The sequence below is a fragment of the Muntiacus reevesi genome, chromosome 13 (genome assembly GCF_963930625.1).
Source record: "Muntiacus reevesi chromosome 13, mMunRee1.1, whole genome shotgun sequence".
Taxonomy (NCBI): domain Eukaryota; kingdom Metazoa; phylum Chordata; class Mammalia; order Artiodactyla; family Cervidae; genus Muntiacus; species Muntiacus reevesi.
In genome coordinates, this window is record NC_089261.1 from 9,339,420 (window position 1) to 9,363,753 (window position 24,334).

The 24,334-nt window shown below is 42.4% G+C and overlaps 1 protein-coding gene across 2 annotated transcripts in view; it reads right to left on the reverse strand.

The window, feature by feature from the left end:
- The window catches only part of CORO1C (coronin 1C), a 75,563-nt gene that overhangs the window by 39,277 nt on the left and 11,952 nt on the right, over window positions 1-24,334 (reverse strand). For both annotated transcript variants that reach the window (XM_065904100.1, XM_065904101.1), the window contains exon 2: window positions 8,924-9,123. In XM_065904100.1, coding sequence (XP_065760172.1) covers window positions 8,924-9,118 — 195 coding nt within the window. In that variant the 5' untranslated portion in view covers window positions 9,119-9,123. The remainder of the gene's footprint in view (window positions 1-8,923; window positions 9,124-24,334) is intronic.

The following is a 24,334-nucleotide window of genomic DNA, read 5'->3' on the forward strand; positions in this document are numbered from 1 at the left end:
TGTGGCGCTTCATGTGGTAATGAGGCTGTGCGTGGGGCTGGCAGCTTGGGACACGATTTGGAAGTCATTGTTCTGCACCTGGTGCCCGCCGCCACCGCCACCCCCGGCCCCCGCCGCCTGGCTCTTCACAGTTGTCCAAACAATTGACAGCTAAGGTGCTCAGGGCAGCAGACAGCATCCACTTCAGGAGGCAGCGAATGCGCATCCCGGGACACATCAGGACACTGGTCCTGAGCAGAAGCCCTGGTCCGTCATACCAAAGCTACCCTGTGCCAAACGTCCACATCTGTACAAAGGCCTACCGGCATCACCAGCCCTCTCCAAAACGGGGCACCACTATTTGTGAGAATTGAAAGTGCCTGCCAGCGGCATACAGTCAGGGGGAGTCACAGCCAATGCAAATCCAGCAGGTGCTGGCAGTGACTGGGGGTCAGAGAAAAGCGCCATCGGGAGACTGCCATTCCTTTTGAACTAGTTCATGAAAGAAGGCACTTATCAGCACGACGCCTGGCACTTAAAGGAAGCCCTCAATGATGTGAGCTGCGACTCCATCACAGCCGCTGTCTGTGCACGAAGTGCGGCGGAGACCAAGCACTTTCCAAACCTCGAGACAATTCTCAAGCTGCCAGAACCACAGCCCTGACAGGCTAGTGTTTTTTGTTATTAAGCCTTCCAACCCAAGAATGCAAAGGATTAAGTGTCAATTAAGCCATGGTTTCTATTTTTTTTTTTAAATCTTTCACCCTCAGTGGAAAAAATAAATGTTAATCAAAAATATACATGTACAAATCAAATAGAGACTCAAAGTTCTAATCCACGGAAGAACTCGGAGCTCTGGGCAGTCACTCGGTCTGAGCTTCAATTTTTGCAACTGTAGAACAGGTGTATGACAGCAAGCCCATTGTATGCAGAAACTAAGACATGATACGTGAAGGGGACCTGCCAAGCACATTCTTGCTGTCGTGAATATGCCATGAAGTCCCCACTGCTTTCTGAAGCTGAAACAGTGCAAAGATGCTATATGGATCCAGTTTTAACAATAATCCTCAAATGCAGAGCAATGCTTACTCTGGTTTTCCCTCATAAATTGGTGAAGGAAAACACCACTTCTGCACTATTTACACCGGAAGTGAAAGGAAAAAACAACCCTGAAGTGTGAGATTTTTCTACCAAAAGGCTGTTCTACAGCTCCTCCTAATCCCCCTCAATCAAACACTGCATTTCTCCAACATGAGAAAAGGTCCTTCCAACGCAGGAAGGAGGGACAGGGCTCCCCGGAGACCGGGCCCCTCTTCTCACTCCTGAGTTTAGTGAGCTGGCTGGGCTCTTCTGCTTCACCTCTGGCTCCCACACCCAGGAGAAACCCACCTTCCAGTACTCTATCCTGGAAGACTTTATTTTCACAGACTGTATCTATTCTCTGTGACATCTTCCTTGACTTCTGAGGTTCAGTGAGAACTCATTTCCCATTGCTGTGTCAGAGCCCTTGAGGCACAAACATATCTCCCCATTGCAGAGATCAGCATCAACTGTTAGCAAAGCCTTTTTAAGAGCAAGAATCCAACACACGTTCTGGCACAGAGCAGGTGTTCAAATGTCTCATAAATAAGCATGTGAATGAATTAATGTAATTTTTCTAAAGTACTGATTTAGCTTTCATTAAAGTTTAAACAATTAGCTCTTCGTATACACTTTGTTAATATTAATGATAATGCCTTTTAAAAATAATATTTACATGTAATAAATTCATTATAAAACATTTTGAAATAAGTACAGGTAATTATAAAGGAGAAAATAAAGATCACCTTTAGTCCCACCATCTATGTTAACATTACAGCTTTCCCCTGAAATTAATAACATAATTTGAGTTAAACATAAGGCAGACTATAACCTTATAACACATTTTTGTTTGTTTTTTTGTTTTTTTCTAACACATTTTTAGGTTGTATGACAAAATCACAGAACATAGGATAAAAGTATCTGGCCATCTAACATAAATTTCTCTTGCTACTGTACACAACCCCTCATTATTCATTTAAGATTTATTAAAGAATGCTATATATCTATATGTATTTATCTACATAGATTTTTTAAAAGGAGAGGTGGAAAGAGTATCTAAAATTACCCAACAGGTCTTTGAGCCTCGTAAGAGACCTGGGTTCGGTGGCTGGGTTGGGAAGACCCCCAGAGGAGAGCAGGGCAACCCCCACCATTATTTCTGCTTGGAGAAACTCCATGGACAGAGGAGCCTGGCAGGCTACAGGCCGTAGAGTCACAAAGTGTCAGAAGTGACTAAAGTGACTGAGCATGCACACAAAGGCCATTTAGGCTATTTTGAGTTATTTATTTATGCACTATGTGATCTAACATTATGAGTCAAGTAAGCATCATATTCTGAGAATACAGCTGATCCTTGAACAACATGGGTTTAAACTATGCAGGTCCACTTAGGATACAATTTTTTTTCAGTGAATATGTACTATAAGATCCACAGTTGGTTGAATCCGCAGATGCAGAACCATGAATTCAGAAGACCAACTGTAACCTTAAATGTGTATTTTCAACTGCCTGGGGGTCTGTGACTGTAACCCTAGTTGTTCCAGCGTCAACTGTACAATGTTTAGTTATCATTACTGCTTAATCGTGGTTTCTCAGTCACTCAGTTGTGTCCAAGTCTTTGCGACCCTGTGGACTGCAACATGTTAGGCTTCCCTGTCCTTCACTACCTCCTGGAGTTTGCTCAAACTTATGTCCATTGAGTCGACAATGCCATCCAACCATCTCATCCTCTGCCGCTCCCTTCTCCTCCTGCCCTCAGTCTTTCCAAGCATTAGGTCTTTTCCAATGAGCTGGCTCTTCATATTAAGTGGCCAAAGTATTGGAGCTTCAGTTTCAGCATCAGTCCTTCCAATGAATATTCTGGGCTGATTTCCTTTAGGATTGTCTGGTTTGATCTTGCTCTCCAAGTGTCTTGGACTGCTTAATGAGTCATCCTGAAATTTAGCTACTTAAAACAATAAATATTTCTCATCTCACAAAGATTCTGTGGGATCAGGAGTTCAAAAGCAGCTTATCTGGGTGGTTCCAGCTGAGGGTTTTCATAAGTCAAGGTGTCAGCCAGGGCTGCAGGGATCCTCCTTCAAGATGGCACACTCACGTGGTTGGTAAGTCAGTGCTGGCTACTGGTAGGTGGTCCCAAGGACCTCTCCATAAAGCTGAGGGTGCTTACAACATGGCAGCTCCGAAAGAAACAAAGTGGAAGTCAATATGTTTTTAAGACCTAATCTCAGAAACCACACTCCATCAATTCCTCCATATCCTAGTGGCGACAAAGGTCACTCCTATTTAATGTGGGAGGAAACCACATGAAGGCATGATACAAGGAGGTGAGGACCCCTGGAGGCCATCCTGAAGGCTGCTACCAGTGAAGCAAGGTGAGATGACGGGGAACCCCACCATACAACAGCCATCCAGCGTGCACACCATCCAAGTAAGTGACAAGATATCAAGCGTGTACCATTCCAATCACCCTCCCTTTCTCTGTTACGTGGCTAAATACCTGACAATGTGATGATGCAGCCTGAGGCAAGCAGCTAAGGAAATCCAAAGTTTGATTTCCACTGTCTCAGTGAATCAGAAGTAAACTCTGAGTTGGATACTAAATATCAAGCAGCAGCACTTAGAATACTGACTACAATGAATGAAGATTTCTTCCTCAATAAATTTCTTCTTCAATAAATATGACAGAAAAGTACTCTAAGCAGCCCTTGCTAACCTGAGTTCATGGATGAATTAAGTCCTAATGCCCTAAGGCAGCTACTTATGTAGTGGATTAACTTCTTTCCTATGCATCTATAAGGCTTAGCAATGTCCATTCCTTGAGAGAACTAAGAAAATATTCACTGAGATGATTTCTGTAGGGCTGAATTCTTTCACAAAACTCTAGTTGTAAAGGGCTACAAATGAGTTGAAAAGATAGTTCACGGACATAAATAAAGCAAGATCCCAAATATTCCCACAAAATATATGGGAGAAACATAAAGATGTATGAGAAGGCAGCACACAGCTATACCAGGGGAGCAAGAAGAGAAAGGAAACAGACCCAGCGGGCTAACAAAGACTCAGCCACATCCAACCCATCGTGGCCGAGGGCAGACCTGCTCTCCAATGCAATTACTGGGAAGAAGAAATCGGCAATCACTTCAATCCTCCAAAGTAAGAACTGTCAAGGGAGGAAGGAAGACAGGAGCCCTCCAATTTGCATCCTACACCTGAGTGGGTAAGAGATCGCGAGCAAAGAATTCTAACCAACTTCCTCAACCCCTGTTTAGGTTACGGTTTCCAGGCTCTCTGTGATCGGCGGCTTTAGTATGCATGTGTACACACGTGCACGCACACACCTGCCCACAAACACTGTGTTCGTGTGAGCCACGGTGGCTCACGGCAGGGATGGGGATGCCTCGGTCCCACGTCATGAGCGTGCCTCCCACTCGGGAAGGCTTGCTCAGGCCCGCGTGGGAGAGCACACAGGGGCTGAAACCTGTCTGCTTCTGACATGGCGGCTTGTGCAGTTGTGGGCAAAACCCCCACGGCCAAAACCACAGAGCCGACTTTTGTTCAGCAAGACTGCTATTATTCATCCTCTGAAAGACCAAAGGATAAGAAAATGTACTAGGCCACACCTTGAGAAATCATGACAGGACAGCATGCCGCAGCTTGATGGAAGCATTATGGAAGAAACCCTGAATCATGCGTGCTAATCTAAATTGCCCCACCTCAGGGCTCAGTACTTTCCACATTCCCCCAGCAGTGACCCCTTAAAATCCTATAAAATCTTCTGGATAAAAACCTCATAAACCAATACACAAACATATTCAAACCAATACACAAACATATTCATTCCAAAGTTTACATCTTGCTGTGTACATGTCAATGTATTTGTCTCTAATACTCTTTCCATTTTTAATTCTAAGTCCTGGAAGACAGAGACCATGATTCTCTTGGAATCTAACCACGAGCCTCATGAGGCTGCAACAGTAAGTCTTATTTACTGCTGACACTAACTTAGAAGAGAAACTCACAGGGGCCATGTTTTAAAATGGGGAGCCTTTCAGAGTCACAATACATCTTAAGATCAATACACACATATTCAATATGTGTAGACAGAAATATGGACAGAAAACCCCAAGGTACCACCAAAAACCAGCCTGGCTGACTATAACCAGGGGTAAAAACTGCAGTGACAGAGGGCATGGGGGGAGGACGTGGGGGGTGGGGAGCAGGGGGCGACGCACATTACCAGAAATCTCTGAGGTATTTATTTAAAACCATACACATCTCCTTAAGTTCATGTTTAGAGCAATCCTAGACTGCCATCTTCACACACAGGAGTCCAACACACACCCAGAGCATCATTTCCTGCAACCTTCATTTCAAGCATCACTTCATACTGCATGCGGGAATTTGGTTTTCCTTTCCCTCATTATAAAACTATTTCAAAGTTGCCAAGACACTGAAGTTGCAGGATCTCTTTTCCAGGGTAGAATCCTGTTCAGGATCAAGGGTTCAACATGCATTCAGGGTCCCCAGTGTTTTCCTCCTTCAAGGCTGCACTTCTAAAGGGGAGACAAACTTCTCAGTACCAGCAATCTTCGGGGGGTGGGGGGAGGGTGTCAGGAAACTAACCACAATGAAAGGCAGACACAGCACTCCTGGAGGACAGAGATGATAGACGATCAAACCAACTGATCACACGTGCACATCTAACAATGAACCTGTGAAAACGTAAAACTTATGATCCTCATTCAAATATATACTATTAAACCAAAATTAAAAGGAAATAGATATCCTGGGGCAGTCGGCCCCACAAAGCAGGCAGAAATGTAGGTTTCCTGACAATGTGGAACACAGCTCTATTTTCTAACAGCACAGGTAGTAAGTAGTTAAGGGACAGGATCTTAGGAAGAAAAGAAAGAGGAGTGTTACCTGACACTCCAGGGCTCTGGGCTAGGCCCTGCCATCCTAGCAGAGCCTTTCAAGAGCTCCTGAGACACAGGACTGTCTACAGGGCCACGGATTATTTTTCTTTGCTTGGCTCAGCCTTGCCTTTGGTGGAAAAGCAACCAGAAGTAAGCAGGCATCTACTTCGCAAAGTTATGTGTTGGTGCTAAGGAGGGAAAAAAAGGAACAACAGCATTTCCCTTGATGAATTCTGGGTAGCAAAATGAGAAATTATATTAACACTGAGTGCCACGGGAGACGAGAAATGCTTCCGAGATCATCTGGAACTGCCAAAGCAGAAAATCATTTTCATATATTACAGAGCCTTTCACGTTCCAGATACAGAAATGGGAGAGCAGAAGGACAGAGTGAGGAATCCACGCCCCACCAGAAGTCAGTGACCGAGCCAGCACTGAGCCCCTGGCTCCCCGACTCCCAGGCCCGTGTTCCTTCCTCAACACCACACTGATCCTAAGGGCGCAACACACACACTTTAATACACAAAAATCCCAGAGTATGTGTGAACCCACTGATTATAAAATTTGATAACCCCAAGTACTGGCTTTATTTCCAACGGGTGTCACTGGGGTTAGTTCATGCCAATGTCACCTCCTCTAACACAAATTAATATTTAAGGAGCAAAGCCACACAGAATGCTATTATAAGCCTGGGAAAGATAGGCCCTGGAGGCTCCTCCAAAACCACCACTTTGCTCAAACATGATAATTTCTGAAGCAACTTATTCTATCCTAATTCCTACACAGTTGCTTAAAGAACAAAATGCTAAAATCTACTTATTAGGCATTGATCACTTCATGTTAAAAACCAAAGCACATGATCCAGTCAGCTTTGGACCTGCACACAAGTCTCCCTTACATGGTATAAGCAGAACCCTAAGCTTCCCATGGTTGGTGAAAGCTAAGGTGGACTCACAAGACCTTCTGTGGATGTGGGACTTAAAGAGGAATGTCTGAATTCAGAGGTAGATTAGCCACTCGGAAGTTTATTTTGGGCTTAATTGGCTTGTTCCATTTCTTTGAAGCAAAAAAAAAAAAAAAAAAAACCAAACCCCAAAGTCTGAAATTTATGCTCTTAAACTCAAGAGAGACCACGGTGCCTCAGAGCCTGATCTTGGTCAACAAGCTGAGGTATCTTCTCAGCTAGCCACCGTTAAGACACCACTGAAAGTCAAGTTTTCAAGTGCTCCTTGCTCTTGATGGACAAATAAACTAAAAAGTCGTGGTGATCAAATGCAAAACTGGCATTAGATTCCAAATCCCACTACAAAATCAGGTAAGTACAGTTGTAATAGTGTAATGTGTTATTCTGCTGGGAAAGATTGAAGGCAGAAGGAGAAAGGGATGACAGAGGATGAGATGGATGGCATCACCAACTTCAATGGACACGAGTTTGAGCAAGCTCCGGGAGTTGGTGATGGACAGGGAAGCCTGAGGTGCTACAGTTGATGGGGTTGCAAAGACCTGGACATGACTGAGCGGCTGAACTGAACTGAATGTATTATTCACCACCAAAGCAGATGCTTTCTCCACAAAAGCAAATGTATCTGAGTACAAAATTTAATTTCAATTTAATGAAAAGAGTCTCCTTTAAAAAATGATAGACAACTTTGCCAATAAGAAAGTACGTTTGGAGACATATATCAGATTTGTTCCCCAAAGGCATCCATCTCCTGTTTCTGTAGTGAGATGGTTCTGTTGTATAATACCACATCAATCCAGTCACCGAGGTGCAGTTCAGATGCTAAAATAAAACAAGTTTAGTCACGAGCATCTGAGAGAATGAAAAGTCCAAGAAAACTGGAAGCTTTCCCAGCAAGAGTCTTCCTAAGAAAAAAAACACCAAAATACAATGGGAAACAAACTTTGACAGAAATTCACAGACTATAACCATTTCAGAATCACACAGCCCATCATGAGGAGACAGGCCCCTAACAGGCATGGCTTGGGCTCCTGGAGACCCACTGTTCCCAGCAGAGTGGAAACAGCTGTGACGTGACCCAGCCTCTGCGTCCTTATCACGAGGGCTCAGGACTCACCAAACCTATTTTCCTCCCAAAAGCTAATCAGAAAATGACTCTTTCCAGGCTCTCCCTTCACAGTGTTTCCCGCCCGCCCACCCCCCATTATTTGCAATTCTGGGATTTCCTGTTAAAGCTTACACAGACTCTCATCTTCAATTTTCAAGAACAGTCAGAAAGTTACAAACCGCCTATCTGCTCCCCCATATTGGAGAGGATTCTCTGGAAGGATGAAGTCAGGAGAAGGTAGAACTAAGAAGCCCAGCAAGGATGAAAATCACATGGAACCACTTTCAGTAGAGAGCCTTTATTTCTACCACTTGTGAACGCTGTTTAGATCCTATGCTGAAACTTACTACTGCACAGACTTGCAATCTGCATTGTTTGGGGACATTTTCTTGGGCTCTCATCCCACTTACCATTCAAAAACAAAACAAAACCAAGAAGTCTCAGTCCTCATGATCACTCACACACACACACATACACAAGAGCTTCTTATAAATCTTTTACAATTTCTGCCCATTTAAAAACATAACTGCTTTTAAAGTTGCACTTTGGGAATCTTTAAAGGCAAGCAGATGATTACTAACCAAATCATTAAGTTCCTGTGCCTGTCCACACTCACAGTATCACTCTAAGAATCTTTCCTATCCACAGAGGGCACGTCCAGAACAGAGTTCATTCTGTTTACTGATTCTGTGTCAGAGAAAAACTGATGTGGTTAGTAAAGTGTATGGAACTTAACTTCAATTACATCAGAGTCTAATGGTCCCAGAAATCACACAATGTTTAGTGAACTATCAATCTCCAAAATCAATCCATTACAGGCTAAACAGAGATTACTGGAGGGTGTCATCTCACAGGATGGAAAGTCAGATGACTTACCTTGTGCAAAGGGAGTACAAGGAACGCTCCTCCCCCGCTCGCTTCTATGATTATGGCAACGAATCTGGGATTGACAGCGCAAAAGGAACTGTCCCAGGTCACTCGAGAAACCCGAATGTCATCGTAACACTGGTCATTTTTTACCGCTTGCCCAAATACATGCCGAAACTTGCTCTGTCGTACCACTCGCCTCATCGTGTCTGTGGGAGGACAAAAAGTAAGTTAAAATCATGCCCCTGAGAGAAAGTTTACTTTTACAAATGAAGAGCTACAAGTCAGGGAAAAAAAAACAGAACAGTATAGCATTTTGTCTGCTCTCCTAAAGGGTGGCCAAATGGCAAATCCAAATTTCCTTTAGCAGCACGTACTCAGAGAAAACTGCGAAATGCGTCAGGGAAAGAATTACAAAGAAATGAAAAATTCCAAATTCGAGATCCAGAAACAGCTCATTAGTTTTAATTTTAAGAGAAAGATCAAGGTAAAGAATGAGGGAAATTAGCCTTTTAGGGCTGGGTGGGAATGGAAAGACAATCCACTATGACCCCCACCCCTTTATAGATAAGAAAAACTCCAAAGTGAAGTCATTTAATTGATTTGAAGCTGAGGAACCGTCCCCAAATTCTGATACTGTGGCTTTTTCCTCAGTCTGCCAAGGTAACTTTTCCATTTTTAAGCATTTTCCCCAGACATCAGCACTCTGCCGTCTGAGAGCAGCATCTGCTCACGAGTGTTTCCACAAGACCAGCTACGAGCAGTGGAGATATTCAACACAAACAAACCGCCCTTGCCTTCAAGAGGCTTCCAACACAAGCAGAACAATCAGAGCAACTGAGAATCACATCTCTGGTGCTGTTACCTGGAGTCTGAATACTTCTGCTATCATGGGGCCAAAGCCAGGGTGAGGAAGAGAAAAAGCAAGGCAAAAGTTTTCATGAAAAGTGGAGATGAATTGGATGACAAGAGGGGTGCCACTGGCACACTGGATTGATCAGGCAGAAAGGGGCCAGGCTAAGAAGCTGCTGTGATGGAGAAAGGCCTGGGGTAATCACAGCAGCAGCAGTGAGCACAGGAAAAGAAAAACTCAGGGAGGGGAAAGGAAACCAGTCTGTCAGAGCTGATCGCTCCCCACAGCCACCTCCCAAGTAACCCAGAGCACCTGGGGACAGGAAGTGACACCCAGCTGATGTTCCCGGCTTCCTCACCGGTCATCTCAGACCCCAAATTTCCCCTGGGTTGTCCAACACTGGAAGCGTGCAGGCTTTAGGAGCAGCAGCCGCCCCCCCACCTGACTGAGGTCTCCTGGGCTCTGCAGCATCATTTTCCTGTCCGCTAACACAGGACATTCCATTCATGCTGGCCAGGGAGGAAGGAGCCCTCGGAAAACACAAGAGACGATGGAACACAGGCAAACCTTCACAACTCAGCTGAAAACTAGTTCCCCTGTCCCCAAGGACAGAGGAGGGCAAATAACACCTGTCCACTCGTGCCAAATGGGACACACGTGGGGTGGCCGCTAATTACCACCAGCCCCCACCCTTGAATTCCCTTCCTCATGGCTCTGGGCCCACTGCTAAGCGCAGAAGCCCAGGGCATGTGGCTGGGCTGAGGCAACAAAGCCTTGGCAGGCTGGTGAGCACCCGTGTTCCTCAGCGCAGCTGCTGCCAGACCTTCCCAGCTGACTGGGAAGAGCAGATGCCCAAAGCCTTCGGTGAGGAGACAGCAAATTATTTCCTCCCACTTGGCTGGGGCCCTCTATCTGTGCAATAGAATGAATTCGTCTCAAGCTGGAGAAGATAAGACAGCTTCCACAAGGTGGTGAAACCTAAAGAAAAGCACATCCATACAAAAGCCAACGTACAGTCAGCTGGTCTCAGGGTCCACTTCCCTCCCCGACCACCTACACAAGTCACAGAAGCTGGAATCCCCACCATGACCTTCCAGCAGGCGTTTCAGAAGTGCAGTTAACACAGAGGAAGGGAGAACTGCACCGTGTGCCAAAGAGTTGATCCCGCTTAAGTAACGATTTTACAGATTTCAAACATGAAAATCCCAATGAGAAATCATACAAAGGACACGATGAGGTAATTTACAAAAGAAATTCACAAATGGCATTTCTCTCCACTCCTTCCCAGAGTCCTAATAAAACGACAGTAGAGGAATAAACCCAGGTCTAAACGCCGGAAGAGAAGCAAGGACACTGGAAAGGGGCCCAGAGAGCGAACGGGGCCACGAGCCGTGGGGCTGAGAAGTGAGCGCTCTCCCCGCAGCGGAGTCTCAGAGGAGCAGCTCACAGAAGGACGCCAGGTCCAGCGCTCAGAAGGGAAGCTGATGTGGGAGGGGGGCTGCAGGGAAAACTGACCGATAGCCTAGTTAGGAGCAGCCAGACAGCCAGCTCTGCTCCTCCCGTGTGGCAGAGTCAGGGGCTGCCCCTACCCACCCCAGAAACCACACGGGGGCCCCGGACAGGACAACACAGGACAAGGGAGCAGAGGTACCAGCAGGTGCCACCCAGACAGCCTGAGTCCAGACAGCGGAGGCTCCAGCCCCAGTGTCCCAGCAGTTCCCGAACACTGGCTGCCAGGCTGAGACAGCACTCGCTTGACCCCCCAGGTCAGCCTTCACCGCCGTCTGGGAAGTCCTCCACCCACCCAGCCCCTCCACCCACACGGGCACTGGGTCAGCTTTGGGGGCCACCATTCAGTCAGTGGGAACAGACACGTGAGGAAGCCCTCTAACTTGAAAAATGGAGACAGTTTTTCCTCTTCGCTCAAACAGGCCAGGATACCATCTAATCTCACCAACAATATGGATATTAACATAAATATGCTTTAAATGTCTTCACTGGGAAACATCTCACAAAGCTGCTGGCTGTCTGACGCACTAAAATACCTCTAAAAGTCACTTCTGTATCACAGAGTGACATATGCTACACAAATTTCCATCCCAAGTACACGAAGTCAGAGTGAGAGGTTCTTTTGCTCCAACCATGGAGCAGAGGGTTAGCGACAGAGCAGAGAGGGGGAAGGCCAGGGCTCTGGCCGTGCTGCACGGTCTGGGCCAGGCCATCCACATCCGAGGTCGAACCTCATCTGGGCTCAGCTGCCCACATGTGGCACGGCTGCTCACACCGCACACAACAGAGAAGAGCACCGAACAGGGCGGGCTGGCGAATAGGCAGCTTTGTGAGTGCGAAGCACAGCGTTTACCTCCTGGCCATGGTTCAGTGGGGCAAGTCATAATCTCCTTCAGGGCCAGGTTCTCTGCCTGGAAATGGGCACAAGACATATAAAGTTCAAGTGACCACTAAACGAGCACTTGCTAATGGGACTGTAGCAGGAGAGTATTTTATTAAAGTACCCTGTATAGTTAGAAACACATAACTAAGTACACAGTAAACCAGCTATTTCTGTCATCCTAGTATCTGACATAAGGTAATCCGGATTCAAGTTCCACTTCTGCCACTAACCTTTCTGAGCCTCAGTTTCTCATCTATGAAAGAGGAGGATACCTTATAATAAGAATTAAAAACGATATTTGACATACCGGGTCCAGGTGACTTCACTGCTCAAGTCTATCAAATGTTAAAGAATCAATACCAGTTCTTCACCAATTACTTCCAAACTAATTTTATGAGGCCAGTATTACTCTGATACCAAAATCAGACGAAGACATCCCAAGAAAACTAGACTAATATCTTTTATAAATATGGATGCAAAAATCCTCAACAGAATACTAGCAGACAAAATCTAGCAAGATGTGAAAAGGATTCTTCTACACCATGACCAAGTAGGACTTTCCCAAAATGCAAGGTTGGTGCGACATCTGAAAGTCAATGTAACATGTGTCAATCAAATAAAAAACAAAAACCACATGACCATCTCACAGAAAAAGTATCTGACAAAATCAGAACAAGGACAGACATGTAAGTTAATGGAATAGAACTGGAAGTTCTTCCTACATCTTTGATCAAGCGATTTCAACAAGGGTGCCAAGATGACTCAATGTGGGGAATAAGACTTTTTTTCAACAAATGGTGCTGGGACCGCAGGATAGACACAAAAGAAGCTGGAAGTGGAACTATATGTAACTTTGTTCTGTATTTTCCAAACCTTCTGTAAATGTGTTACCATATTTTCATTAATAAATGTATGATTTGAAAAAAAGACTGGACCCTGACCTCACATAATATAAAATAATTAACCCAAAATGGATCAAAGATATAACTCTAAGAGCTAAAATTTTAAAACTCTTAGAAGAAAACACAGGAGTAAATCTTCATGACCTTCGATCTGGCAAAGGATTCTTAGATATGACACCAAAAACACAAGCAACAAAAATAAAAAGTATACAAAATGGACTGCATCAAAATTAAAAACCTTTGTGCTTCAAAGTCACCATCAAGAAAGTAAAAAGACAACTCACAGAATGGGGAGAAAATTTTTGGAAATAATATATCTGATAAGGCACTTGTATCTAGTATAAAGAGTTCCTACAACTCAGTAATAAAAAAGACAAATAATCTAATTTCAAAATGAGCAAAGGACTTGAATAGGTCTTTCCAAAAACGAAATGTCCAATAAGCACAAGAAAAGATACTGGATGTTTTTGGTCACTGGGGAAATGTAAATCAAAATCACATTGAAATACCACTTCACGCCCACCAGGATGGCTAGAATCAGGCCAGAGAATAAATGTCAATGAGAATGCAGAGAAATCTGAACCCTCAGACACAGGTAGTGGGAATGTTAAACAGCGCAGCTGCTTGGGAGGACAGTCTGGCAGTTCTGAAATGACTCAACAGAGTTAACGCTATGACCCTGAAATTCCACAACTAGGAACATACCCCAAAGAACTAAAAACAGGTAGTCAGACAAATTCTTGTACAGGAATTTTAAGAGCAGCACATTCACAACAGCCAAAGAGTGAAAACAATCCAAATGCTCGATACCCACTGGACAATGGGGTATACCAATGGACACACCAATGGACAAACAAAATGGCATATATCCACACAAAGGGATATTATTTGGCAATTTAAAAAAATACTAATACATGCTACAACTTAAATAAACCTTATTATGCTAAGAAGTCAATTACAAAAGCTTATATATTATGATTCCTAGTCACACAAAGGCCCAGAACAGGCGAACCCATGGACACAGAAAGCAAATTAGTGATTGTCTGTCGGGGAGGAAGGGGTATCACAGAATAGGAGGTTATAGATAAAGAGTTACAGCCTTTCTTTCAGAAGTGATGAAAATATTCTATGATTTGTGGTGACAGCTGTACATATTTGTGAATATATTAAAAACCAATGAACTGTATACTTTAAGTAGGGTGAGTTGTATGATATGTGAATTATCTCTCAATAAAAATGTTTTTTAAAAATATGCAAAGTGCCTAGCATAGAATCTGAAGCATAGTAAGCACTGTCTGATAAATGTCTGCAACTGTTATTTCAGAGCCTGCTAATAGGTTTCCCTACCCCAAGGGAAAAAAACCAAGTCAATTTTCTGCCAATTTATGAGCCAAAAGTATGATTTCACATTAATGAGCTAGCATCAGTTACCAGCGAACCTTTACAAAATTTTATATTCTCCCACATCAGCATGGTGTTTACTACAGAAAAACAAACATCTTCTTGAGAAAGAAGCCTGTAGTATCAAACCATACTAGTTTCACCAATTTTTTAAATATTCAGCTATAAATTTCCAAAGTGTCATACCATCAAACTTAAGTTGTTCTTTTATTAAATATCGTATCCCAAATTACACAACTACAGCATCCCCCAAATGAAGGCATTTAATAAGTAAATTTAATTTTCAGTTTTATTAAAAAGAACAGATGAAACAATCCTGAACAAATACACAGACACAAAGTCCAAGGATAGAATACATTCAATTTCAAATGTCTTATCAGAGTTCAACCTTGGAGAGGCTGCCTGCCCATTAGTCTTTCAAGTACAAGTTCTTTGAACTGCATAGGGCCTTTTCTTTCCAATGATCATAGTAATTAAAGATCCACGTGGTAATAAAGAGGGAGACAATGTAGCAATCATTAAGCAAATCAAAGAAATGTTTATAAATTTCAAAATAAACTGATTTTAGATAGAAAAAATGCAATGTGGTTTTTGTTTTGTTTGCAATGTGTTTTTTAATTTCCACAAAATGTTGGAAATTATGAACCTTACCCAAGGCCTTATAACAAGCAATTGATCATTCTCCCCAAATTTCCAGTAAGACTGGGACTGTTCTAGAATGATTTTCATTATAATAAAAACTGATGAATCTCTGAAAGACAAAGACTGTGAGAACAGGCTGAGGGCATAGGTCCAACCATAAAACATTCTCACAGACATGTCTCCTCTGCCCAACTTTCTAGATGATATTGAAAGCCAAGCAAGCAGATTAAAAGTTAAGTCTTGACTGTTTAGCAGCCATCAAGGCAAGCCTACTTTTAATTCATTTACCCTTTTTATAGTCAACAGGCTATATATTAGGACTTATTTATATTATAACCAGAAGTTTGTACCTTTAGACTCCTTCACCCATTTCACCCACCACCTCTGGCAACCACCAAATGTGCTATTTTCCTAGAGAGTTTGGGTTTTGTGTTGGCTTTTGTTTTTAAGATTCAGCATGTAAGTGATGAAGAGTATTTGTCTTTCTCTGTCTAATTTACTTCACTCAGAATAATGCCCTCAAGATCCATCCATCTTGTCACAAATGGCAGGATTTCCTTCTTTTTAATGGCTAAATAATATTCCACAATACTATACTTTCTCATCCATTTATCTGTCAGACATCTGGGTTGTCTCCATTATCTCGGCTATTGTAAATAATACTGCAATGAACACAGGGGTACACATATCTTTTCAAGATAATGATTTAGTTTCCTCTGGATAAATACTCAGAAGTAGAATTGTTGGATCATATGGTAGTTCTATTTTTACCTTTTTGAGGAACTTCCATACCATCTTCCATAGTGATTACACCAATTTACATTCCTGCACAAATTTCTAATCAATAGATAATATGTTCTTGTGTTCAGCTTCATGAAGAAAATCTAGGGCTTCCCTGATGGTCCAGCAGTTAAGAATCCACCTGCCAATGTTGGGGACACGGGTTTTGATCCCTGCGCTGGTAAGACCCCACATGCTGTGGAGCAACTAAGCCCATGCACCTCAAGTGCTGAAGCCCAAGTGCGCTAGAGCAAGAGACGCCCCCACAAAGAGAAGCACAGGAGCTGCCACCAAAAGTGCCCCCACTCCCCGCAACTAGAGAAAGTCCAAGTGCAGCAACTAAGGCCAGCACAGCCAGAAATAAATAAATACAGCTGATCTGTAAAGAAAGACTCTTAAAAAAAAAAGAAAACCTACAAGCTGACTATTAATCCCCACAATACTTAACAGTTCATCTAAGGAAACAAAAAATTATTAAAATTTTCTTTACATGTTGGGTAAACATTTTAACCAAAAACAAACTGTGAAAAATAAGGTTCATGTTTTAAGGACCTATATAGGCATCAGAGCAAAGTTTGCTAAAAATCATTCTCAGAAGAAAACTTCCATGTCACAATCAGGTGATCATCATCGACCTCGTTGAGAGTGTAAAGGTGTGCTTCTTGCAGTAATGCCTAGTCAAGTTAACAGAGAAAATTTATTTCAAAGGCCATAAAATAAATGTGTTGGGTGTTTAGAGGGGAAAACGTAGACAAAACAGGGTGTTTATAATACTGTAATGGCACCAAATAAAACACAAACACCTGAGTAAATGTTACTACGTTTTTTCTCCATTCTCTCTGCTTCCATCAATCTCATAAAAAAGGGACCACAATTTTGACATTTTCCTGTTTATTGAGAAGTTATCTGTTTAAAGATTCCAGCAGATGCACTTCTATGGTGTGTATGAAAGGAAGCACATCCTGCTAGGAACACATACAGGAAAACCCCTACTAGCAGCAAAATCCTGCTCAGCACATGTGCTGAGACCATTCCAGAGTCCAGATCACTCAAGGGCTCAGGAGGCTGAGCAGCAGCAACCACAGGAACACTGCAGAGTGTCCCAACAGGGAAAGACATGTTCCCTCTGAGCTACTGCTTTTGTGGCCCTTTTAGATGTGGGGAGAGATCAGACACGTTATTTAACAGAAAGTGGCAAGCAGGACAGCAGAGGAGGAAACAAGGGTCCCCAAATCCACTATAAATGGCAGCGCCAACAGCTAAAGTCTTTGTGAGAAGTTGGAAAGGTGTTACGTAAGCCTGTGCAGGATATACATTCGTAAGACAGCAGACACCAAGAGCAAATACGGGAGGTACTCTGATTAAATACAAAAATTCAAGGTTCATCACTTCTAGATATGAGATGGCTCGGCTTCTTTCAATTTCCTTAAACCAAACCCACCAGTGATACTTGTAGAGTTCACCTAACAAACTACTTTCATTGCATCCAATCCTTTAATAAACAGATCCATACACGAGATCCTCAAAAAAAAATACACCTAATTTACTCACTTTAATAGAAGCTGTTTTACAAAGGAAGAAAAAAAGACCACATGCAACAATCTGCTTTATATAAAGCACAGCAGAAAGTCAGATAAAGTCAGATAGACACACAACATTCCTTACATACAGCAGCTAAGGCCGAAAGTTTGCACTCCAGAGACGTTGGAAATTTTTTTTTAGAAAACTGCTGACCACTTAAGACAACTGACTGCAACTATGGAACAGCCTTGAAGTTGGTTCAATTCATCATGACACCAGGAATGGTGACAGGGCTTCCCTGGCGGTCCAGTGCTTGGGACTTTGCCTTCCAATGCAGGGGGTGTGGGTTCCACCTCTGGTCAGAGAGCTAAGATCCCATAGGCCTCTTCACCAAAAAACATAAAACAGAAGCAATATTGTAACAAATTCAATAAAAGACTTAAAAAAAAATGGCAAAAGTAATGGGCGAAAATTCACTCATTATAGCTTTCCAAACACTGATGTCCCCTTATCCACTCAGGTTCTAGGTAAAATGCCACGAATGAGGCATACGGACAGTAAGTGCACTTTGCTTTGACCCAAGAATCCTACAACATTTTGGTTTTTAAATGCTTCTTGGAAAGAAAATACAAAGAAATGCAAGTAAGATTTACCAATTAGTTTCCAGACTGGGCCCCACAGAAGCCTGGAGTAAAAAGGGTCATCAGTTCCAGGCCCTTCATTTTTAGTCCAAAGACACTGCGTGACTCGCCCAAAGATAAAGGACTCCAGAGAGAGACAGGATGACCTCGAACCACAAAGTACAGGGCAGTTCAACTTCTCACCCCCTGAACTTTCATACTTTTTCAGTGATAAACTCCACACACACATACAGTCTGGATTTCCCACGTCAGCCAGAAACGCCTCTCAGAACTCCTTCATGCGGTGCCTCCACAGTTCACAGTTCCACTTGGCCTGCTGGTGCCATTTTTAAATAGGAAATGACACTTGACTCACACTTTATAAACTACAGAAGCTGGCTGTTTGCATTCAAATATACTGAGACAAACGACAGAGAACATTAGGTGTGCCCAAGGAAACCAATCTTTGCTTCTGATTGAAAACCCTTAGGTTTTAAGTCAAGGAACTATGTGCTCAACTGTCCAAGAGAAGAGCTGGGCATATATAAAAAGCTGGAGAGCTACATGTCAAGAATAATTTCTGGGCTTCCCTGGGAGCTGCTAAGTTGTGGAAGACATGGGCTCAATCCCTGATCCTGGAAGATCCCACACGTCTTGGGGCAGATAAGCCCGAGTGCCTCAACTACTGAAGCCCACGAGCCTAGGGCCCGTGCTCCACAACAAGAGAAGCCACCGCAGTGAGAAGCCCATGTGACACAACGAGAGAGCAGCCACCGCACGCCCCAGCTAGAGGAAAACCTGCACAGCAACCAAGATCTAGCACAGTTAAAAATAAGGTAAATTATTTTTTAATAAAGAATACTTTCTAAAAGGTGAGGTATGAAGAACAGGTTTACTCTTTTAAAAGCTTTCTAAGAAAAGAACTCCTACTTTTACAGTTTATAACTTTGTACTCATTTTAGGAACTGGTTACAAAGAGTTCCTAAAATGACATCAGTATAGGCACTCCCCGATGACAGAGTAGGATGCGCAGCTCAGGGTGACAGCAAAAAATGCAGGGACAAGAGGCCAAACAAGCTATCTACCTGCACCAAATCACCACGAGGTAGACTTCAGACAACTTACAACTAACTGTCAACTACACTCAACAAGGCTGAAATTTTTAAAAAAGAAATGAGCATGATGTGAACAGCAAAAGAGCAACAGATAAAGATCCTAAATACAAAAACTCAAAATCCCACTTCAGCTCTCGCATGCTCATCTTAAAGAAAGACCCTTCATCAACCAGAGAGGTCTTTGCTGGAACTCCCTTAAAATAAAGAATGACATGCCATGAATTTTAGTTACTAAAACAAGAACTTTTAAAAGGTTGCAAGGGTCATCTCTAGCTCTTCAATGACAGATTTTTTTTATTACATTATCAAAGGAAGGGCATATTTTCCCCCAAGATAACATATAAGGATGACATGTTTACAATCCCTTGTATCTTCCAGTTTTTTGCTATCACCAGCATCTTTATAAACACACCCATGCTATGCTTCCCTGGAGCTTTAAGAAAGGATTGCTGAAGAATCCCCCATCGAAGAGACAGGCGCCACCTGCCCAGACAACACGATGGAACCGAATAAAATCCTCTGAGCTGAAGCATCTCCCTAAAGTGCCCCACAGGAGACCAGGCTCGGAAGCTCGGTTCTGCCTCCCTCTTCAAAGAGCCAAATTAATCCCAAGAGTGCTCATCCCAATTGCAGAACCTTTACCAACATGACTGGCCCAGCACTCTCACTTAAAAATTAATGACGAATGTGTTTTGAAATGCTCTTTCTATACTGATGACCTACTTTTCTTATCAACAGCTGGGGGAAAGCACATTGTGTATGACTGCAAACTTGCTAAGTCTGTTTCCACTACTGAGATGGAGTTTCTCTTGGAATAAAATTTTAATAACTCTTTAGCAATATATTTAGAGCAGGAAATGAAATTATTGGACTCCCAGATCTTTCTGTGGGTTTTTAAAGGCATTTTTATGAAGACCCTCATAAGGCTAGCCTTAAGAAAAAGTAGCAATGTCAAAAAACACACTAATCTCCTTCAACTGAAAAACTGCCGCCTTCCCTTTTTAAATACCATATATCCTGGGCAAGCAGTGATCAAATAAACATACTCCTGACCCTGTTTCAAGGGAGGTAGAGTAAAATAACTCTGGCCTGGATGCAACATAAACTTATACTGACACAATCACCTAACCACTAAATCAATTCAGTCCTATGGTTGGTTGTTTCTTCATCTAAAAGTAGGAGAACTAAAATAAATTATTTCTAGGGTGCTATTATTAATACAATTATTATTAAATGTATTAATCCAAAGCCTACAAGTCTATATGGAACGTTTCTTTCACTGGGATGCAGTCTACATCCCCCCATAAAACACACACAATTCAAGGAGAATGGAATTACCAGCACCCATAGGGTTATACACATAACACACATGCTTGACTGTGAATGCTGAAGAAGTCTTTAACCCCAGTCATTCATCATGCATTTACTCACCAACTATTTACTGAGCTCTGACCATGTGCCTGGCATAATGCTAAGAAGAGGGGCCAGGCTCCCACAGAGCTGACAGTCTCCAAGAGGAGACACTGCAATCGAATATTCACACCAAAGTCACTGTGCTGCTGGGATGCAAAGTACATGGGGCAGGGAGTCAATACAGGCTGAAGAACCACCTTTTTAGGAGTTCCCAAGAGCCTTCTCTTTACAAGCAGGGTGTCTGAAAATAGCAAAAAACTAGGGGGAAATATTTAAATTACTTATTGTGACTTTTCAGATTAGTAACCACCTGTGGCTTTAAAATTAAGGTAGCAAAAATAAATAAATAAAATAAAAATAAATTAAATTAAAGTAGCTTGCCCACAGAGATGCCCCAGAGCTTGAAGGTAAACATACTGAACAAGCTATTTGAAAACAAAACTAACACTGTTTAAAATAAAAAATCTCCTTGTTTCCAGAATTTTCAGCCACTTTATAGAGACAGGAAAGTGTGCAGGTGTACACAGCTCAAAGATAATGCAGGTTCAGTTTCAAACCACTGCAACAAAGAATGTCTCAAAGTAAAGTGAGTCATAAGAATTTTCGGGTTTCCCAGTGCATATAAAAGTTCCGTTCACGTTATCTGTAGGACAAAGGAGCCTGGCAGGCTACAGTCCACAGAGTCACAGAGTCAGACAGGACTTCAGTCAGACTGAAGCGACTTAGAGTGCACATAGTCTATTAAGCGCACAATAGCATAATGTCTGAAAACAATGTATACATCTTTATTTTAAAATACCTAATTGCTTTTTTGAAAAACCAGCTATCATCTGAGCCTTCAGTGAGTGATAATCTTTTTTGGTTGACGGCTAACTGATCAGGGTAGTAGTTTCGAAAGGCTGGGTGGCTGTGTCAATTTCTTAAGAGAATAGCCTGCCACATCAATTGATTCTTCCTTTCACAAAAGATTTCTCTGTAGCACGCGAAGCTGTTTGATAGCATCTTACCCACGACAGAACTTTTTTCAAAATTGGGGTCAATCCTATCAAACCCTGTTGCTGCTTTATCATCTAAATTTATGTAACATTCTAAATTAAACCTTTGTTGTCATATCAACAATCTTCACATATTCACCAGGAACAGAATCCACCTCTAGAAACCATTTTCTTGTCAATTTATGACAAAAACCACTACAATATTGTAATTAGCCTCCAACTAATAAAATAAAAAAAAAAGAAACCATTTTCTTTGCTCACCAGTGAGAAGCCACTCTTCATCTGTCCAAGGCTGATCATGAGACGGCAGCAATCCAGGCCCATCTGCAGGCTCCAGTTCTAGCTCTCTTGCTATTTCCATCACATCTGCAGTTATTTCTTCCACTGAAGTCATCCATGATGACTGGAATTAACTTCTTCCACACTCTTGTTAATGTTGGTATTCTGACCTCTTCCCATGAATCATGAATGATCTAAGTGGCATCTAGAGTGGTGAGTCCTTTCCAGAAGGTTCTCAATTGACTTTGCACAATCCATCAGAGGACTCACCATCTATGGCAGCTATAGCCTTACAAAAAAGTATGTCTTCAATAGTAAGATTTGAAAGTCAAAACTACTCCTTGATCCATGGGCTACAGAGCTGAAGTTGTGTTAGCAGGCATGAAAACAACATTCACCTCATTCTGCCTCTCCACCAGAGCTCTGGAGTGACCAAGCATGTCATCAACAAGCAGTAACATTTTGAAAAGAATATTTTTCTGCACAGTTGGTCTCAACAGTAGGCTTAAAATATTCAGGAAACCATGTTGTAAACAGATGTGCTGTCATCCAGGCTTTATTGTTCCATTTATAGAGCACAGGAGGAGTAGATTTAGCATGATTCTTAAGGTCCCTAGGATATTCAGGATGGTAAATGAGCACTGTCTTCACCTTAGGTCACGAGCTGCATTAGCCACTGAGAGTCAGCCTGTCCTTTGAAGCTAGGCACTGACTTCTCCTCTCTTGTTATTAAAGTCCTAGGTGGCATCTTCTTCCATTAGAAGATTACTTCATCTGTGTTGAAAATCCGTTGTCTAGGGTGTCACCTTTGTTAATAATCTGAGCTAGACCTCCGGGATAACTTGCTCCAGCTTCTCCATCAGCACCTGCTGCCTCACCTTGCACTTTGATGTTACAGTGACAGTTTCTTTTCTTAAACTTCATAAAGAAACCTCTGCGAGCCTCAAATTTTTCTTCTGCAATTTCTTCACTTGAAGCCTTCACAGAACTGAAGAGAATTAGGGCCTTGCTCAAGATTAGGCTTTGGCTTAAAGGAATGCTGTGGCTGGTTTGGTATTCTCTCCATACCACAAAACTGTCTCCATATCAGCAATAAGATTGCTTTGCTTTCTTATCATTCCAGGTTCACCAGCGACCTTCAAGAACGTTTCCTTTGCATTCACAACTTGATTACCTGGCCCAAGAAGTCTGTTAGCCTCCCTCACTGAGCTCAATTATTTCTAACTTTTGATTTAAAGTGAAAGACCTAACACTCTTACTTTCACGTGAACACTTAGAAGCCACTGCAAGGTTATTAACTGGCTTAATATCAACACTATTGTGTCTCAGGAAATAGGGAGGCTCAAGAAGAGAGGGACAGGGAGCAGCCAGGTAGCGGAGCAGTTAGAAAACCCCTTTATTAAGTTCGCCATCTTACATGGGCGTGGTTCGTGATGCTCCAGAACAACTACAACAGGAACATCAAAGATCACTGACCACAGAGCATCATACCAAGTATAATAAAGAAGAAGTTTGAAATATTGCAAGAATTACCAAAATGTGAACACAGACATGAAGTGGGCAAACGCTGTTGGAAAAAATGGTGCTGACAGACTTGCTAGATGCAAAACTTCCACAAACCTTTCATTTTGTGAAAAAACAGTATCTGTGAAGTGTGATAAGGAAATGGCAACCCACTCTAGTATCCTTGCCTGGAAAATCCCATAGTCAGAGGAGCCTGGTAGGCTATGGCCCATGCAGTCGCAAAGAATCAGACACAACTGAGTGACTGAGTGTGAGCATGCCTGTACCTCTTGAAGTCTTACTGCACCTTTGGACAGATAGTTTTGACTAATTCTCTTTGGTAAAATTACAAACTACTTCATCAGCACACCTCTCTTCTCAAGAGGCGAAACACAAAAAACTCAGAATATCAATGTCTACAACCAAGAAACTGTAAAAATGTAACATCACTAGGGAAAATGTAATTACTATCAAATAAATACTTTACCACCACTCAATACTTTTAGAAGGTCTCAGGTTCTTTAAGTGGGAAATGTCACACATCTTCTTCTACTAATAAAATGAAAATACCTCCGGGGAAGTGGAGACAAACAAATAAAGCTCACTTTCAGAAGCAAAATGAGCTTTCATTTGGGCTAAGTATTTGGGGAATGAATTCTCTATTACTAGAAGCTTTTACCAGCCTTAGCTGGTAAAACTGTAACCTTATCCATTCCAAATCCAATTTCCCTCCAAACTGGATAAAGGTTTGAAAAGAAAATCATAGTCCTTAATCCTTTATGTTGAATTAATTGGACTTCATAATAGTAACTAAAAGAAAATTTTCAAATGCCTCAAATGAAAGCAGGAAGAATCCTTTAAGCATTTGAGTAGAAGGTCAGAAGATCAGAGGTGTCCCACCCCCTAACAGTGCTTGTCTACAAAAATACATTTATAATGAACTTACATGTATAGTTTGCAGGAACCTCTAAAAATGGCCAAAAATAACACACACAAAAACGCAG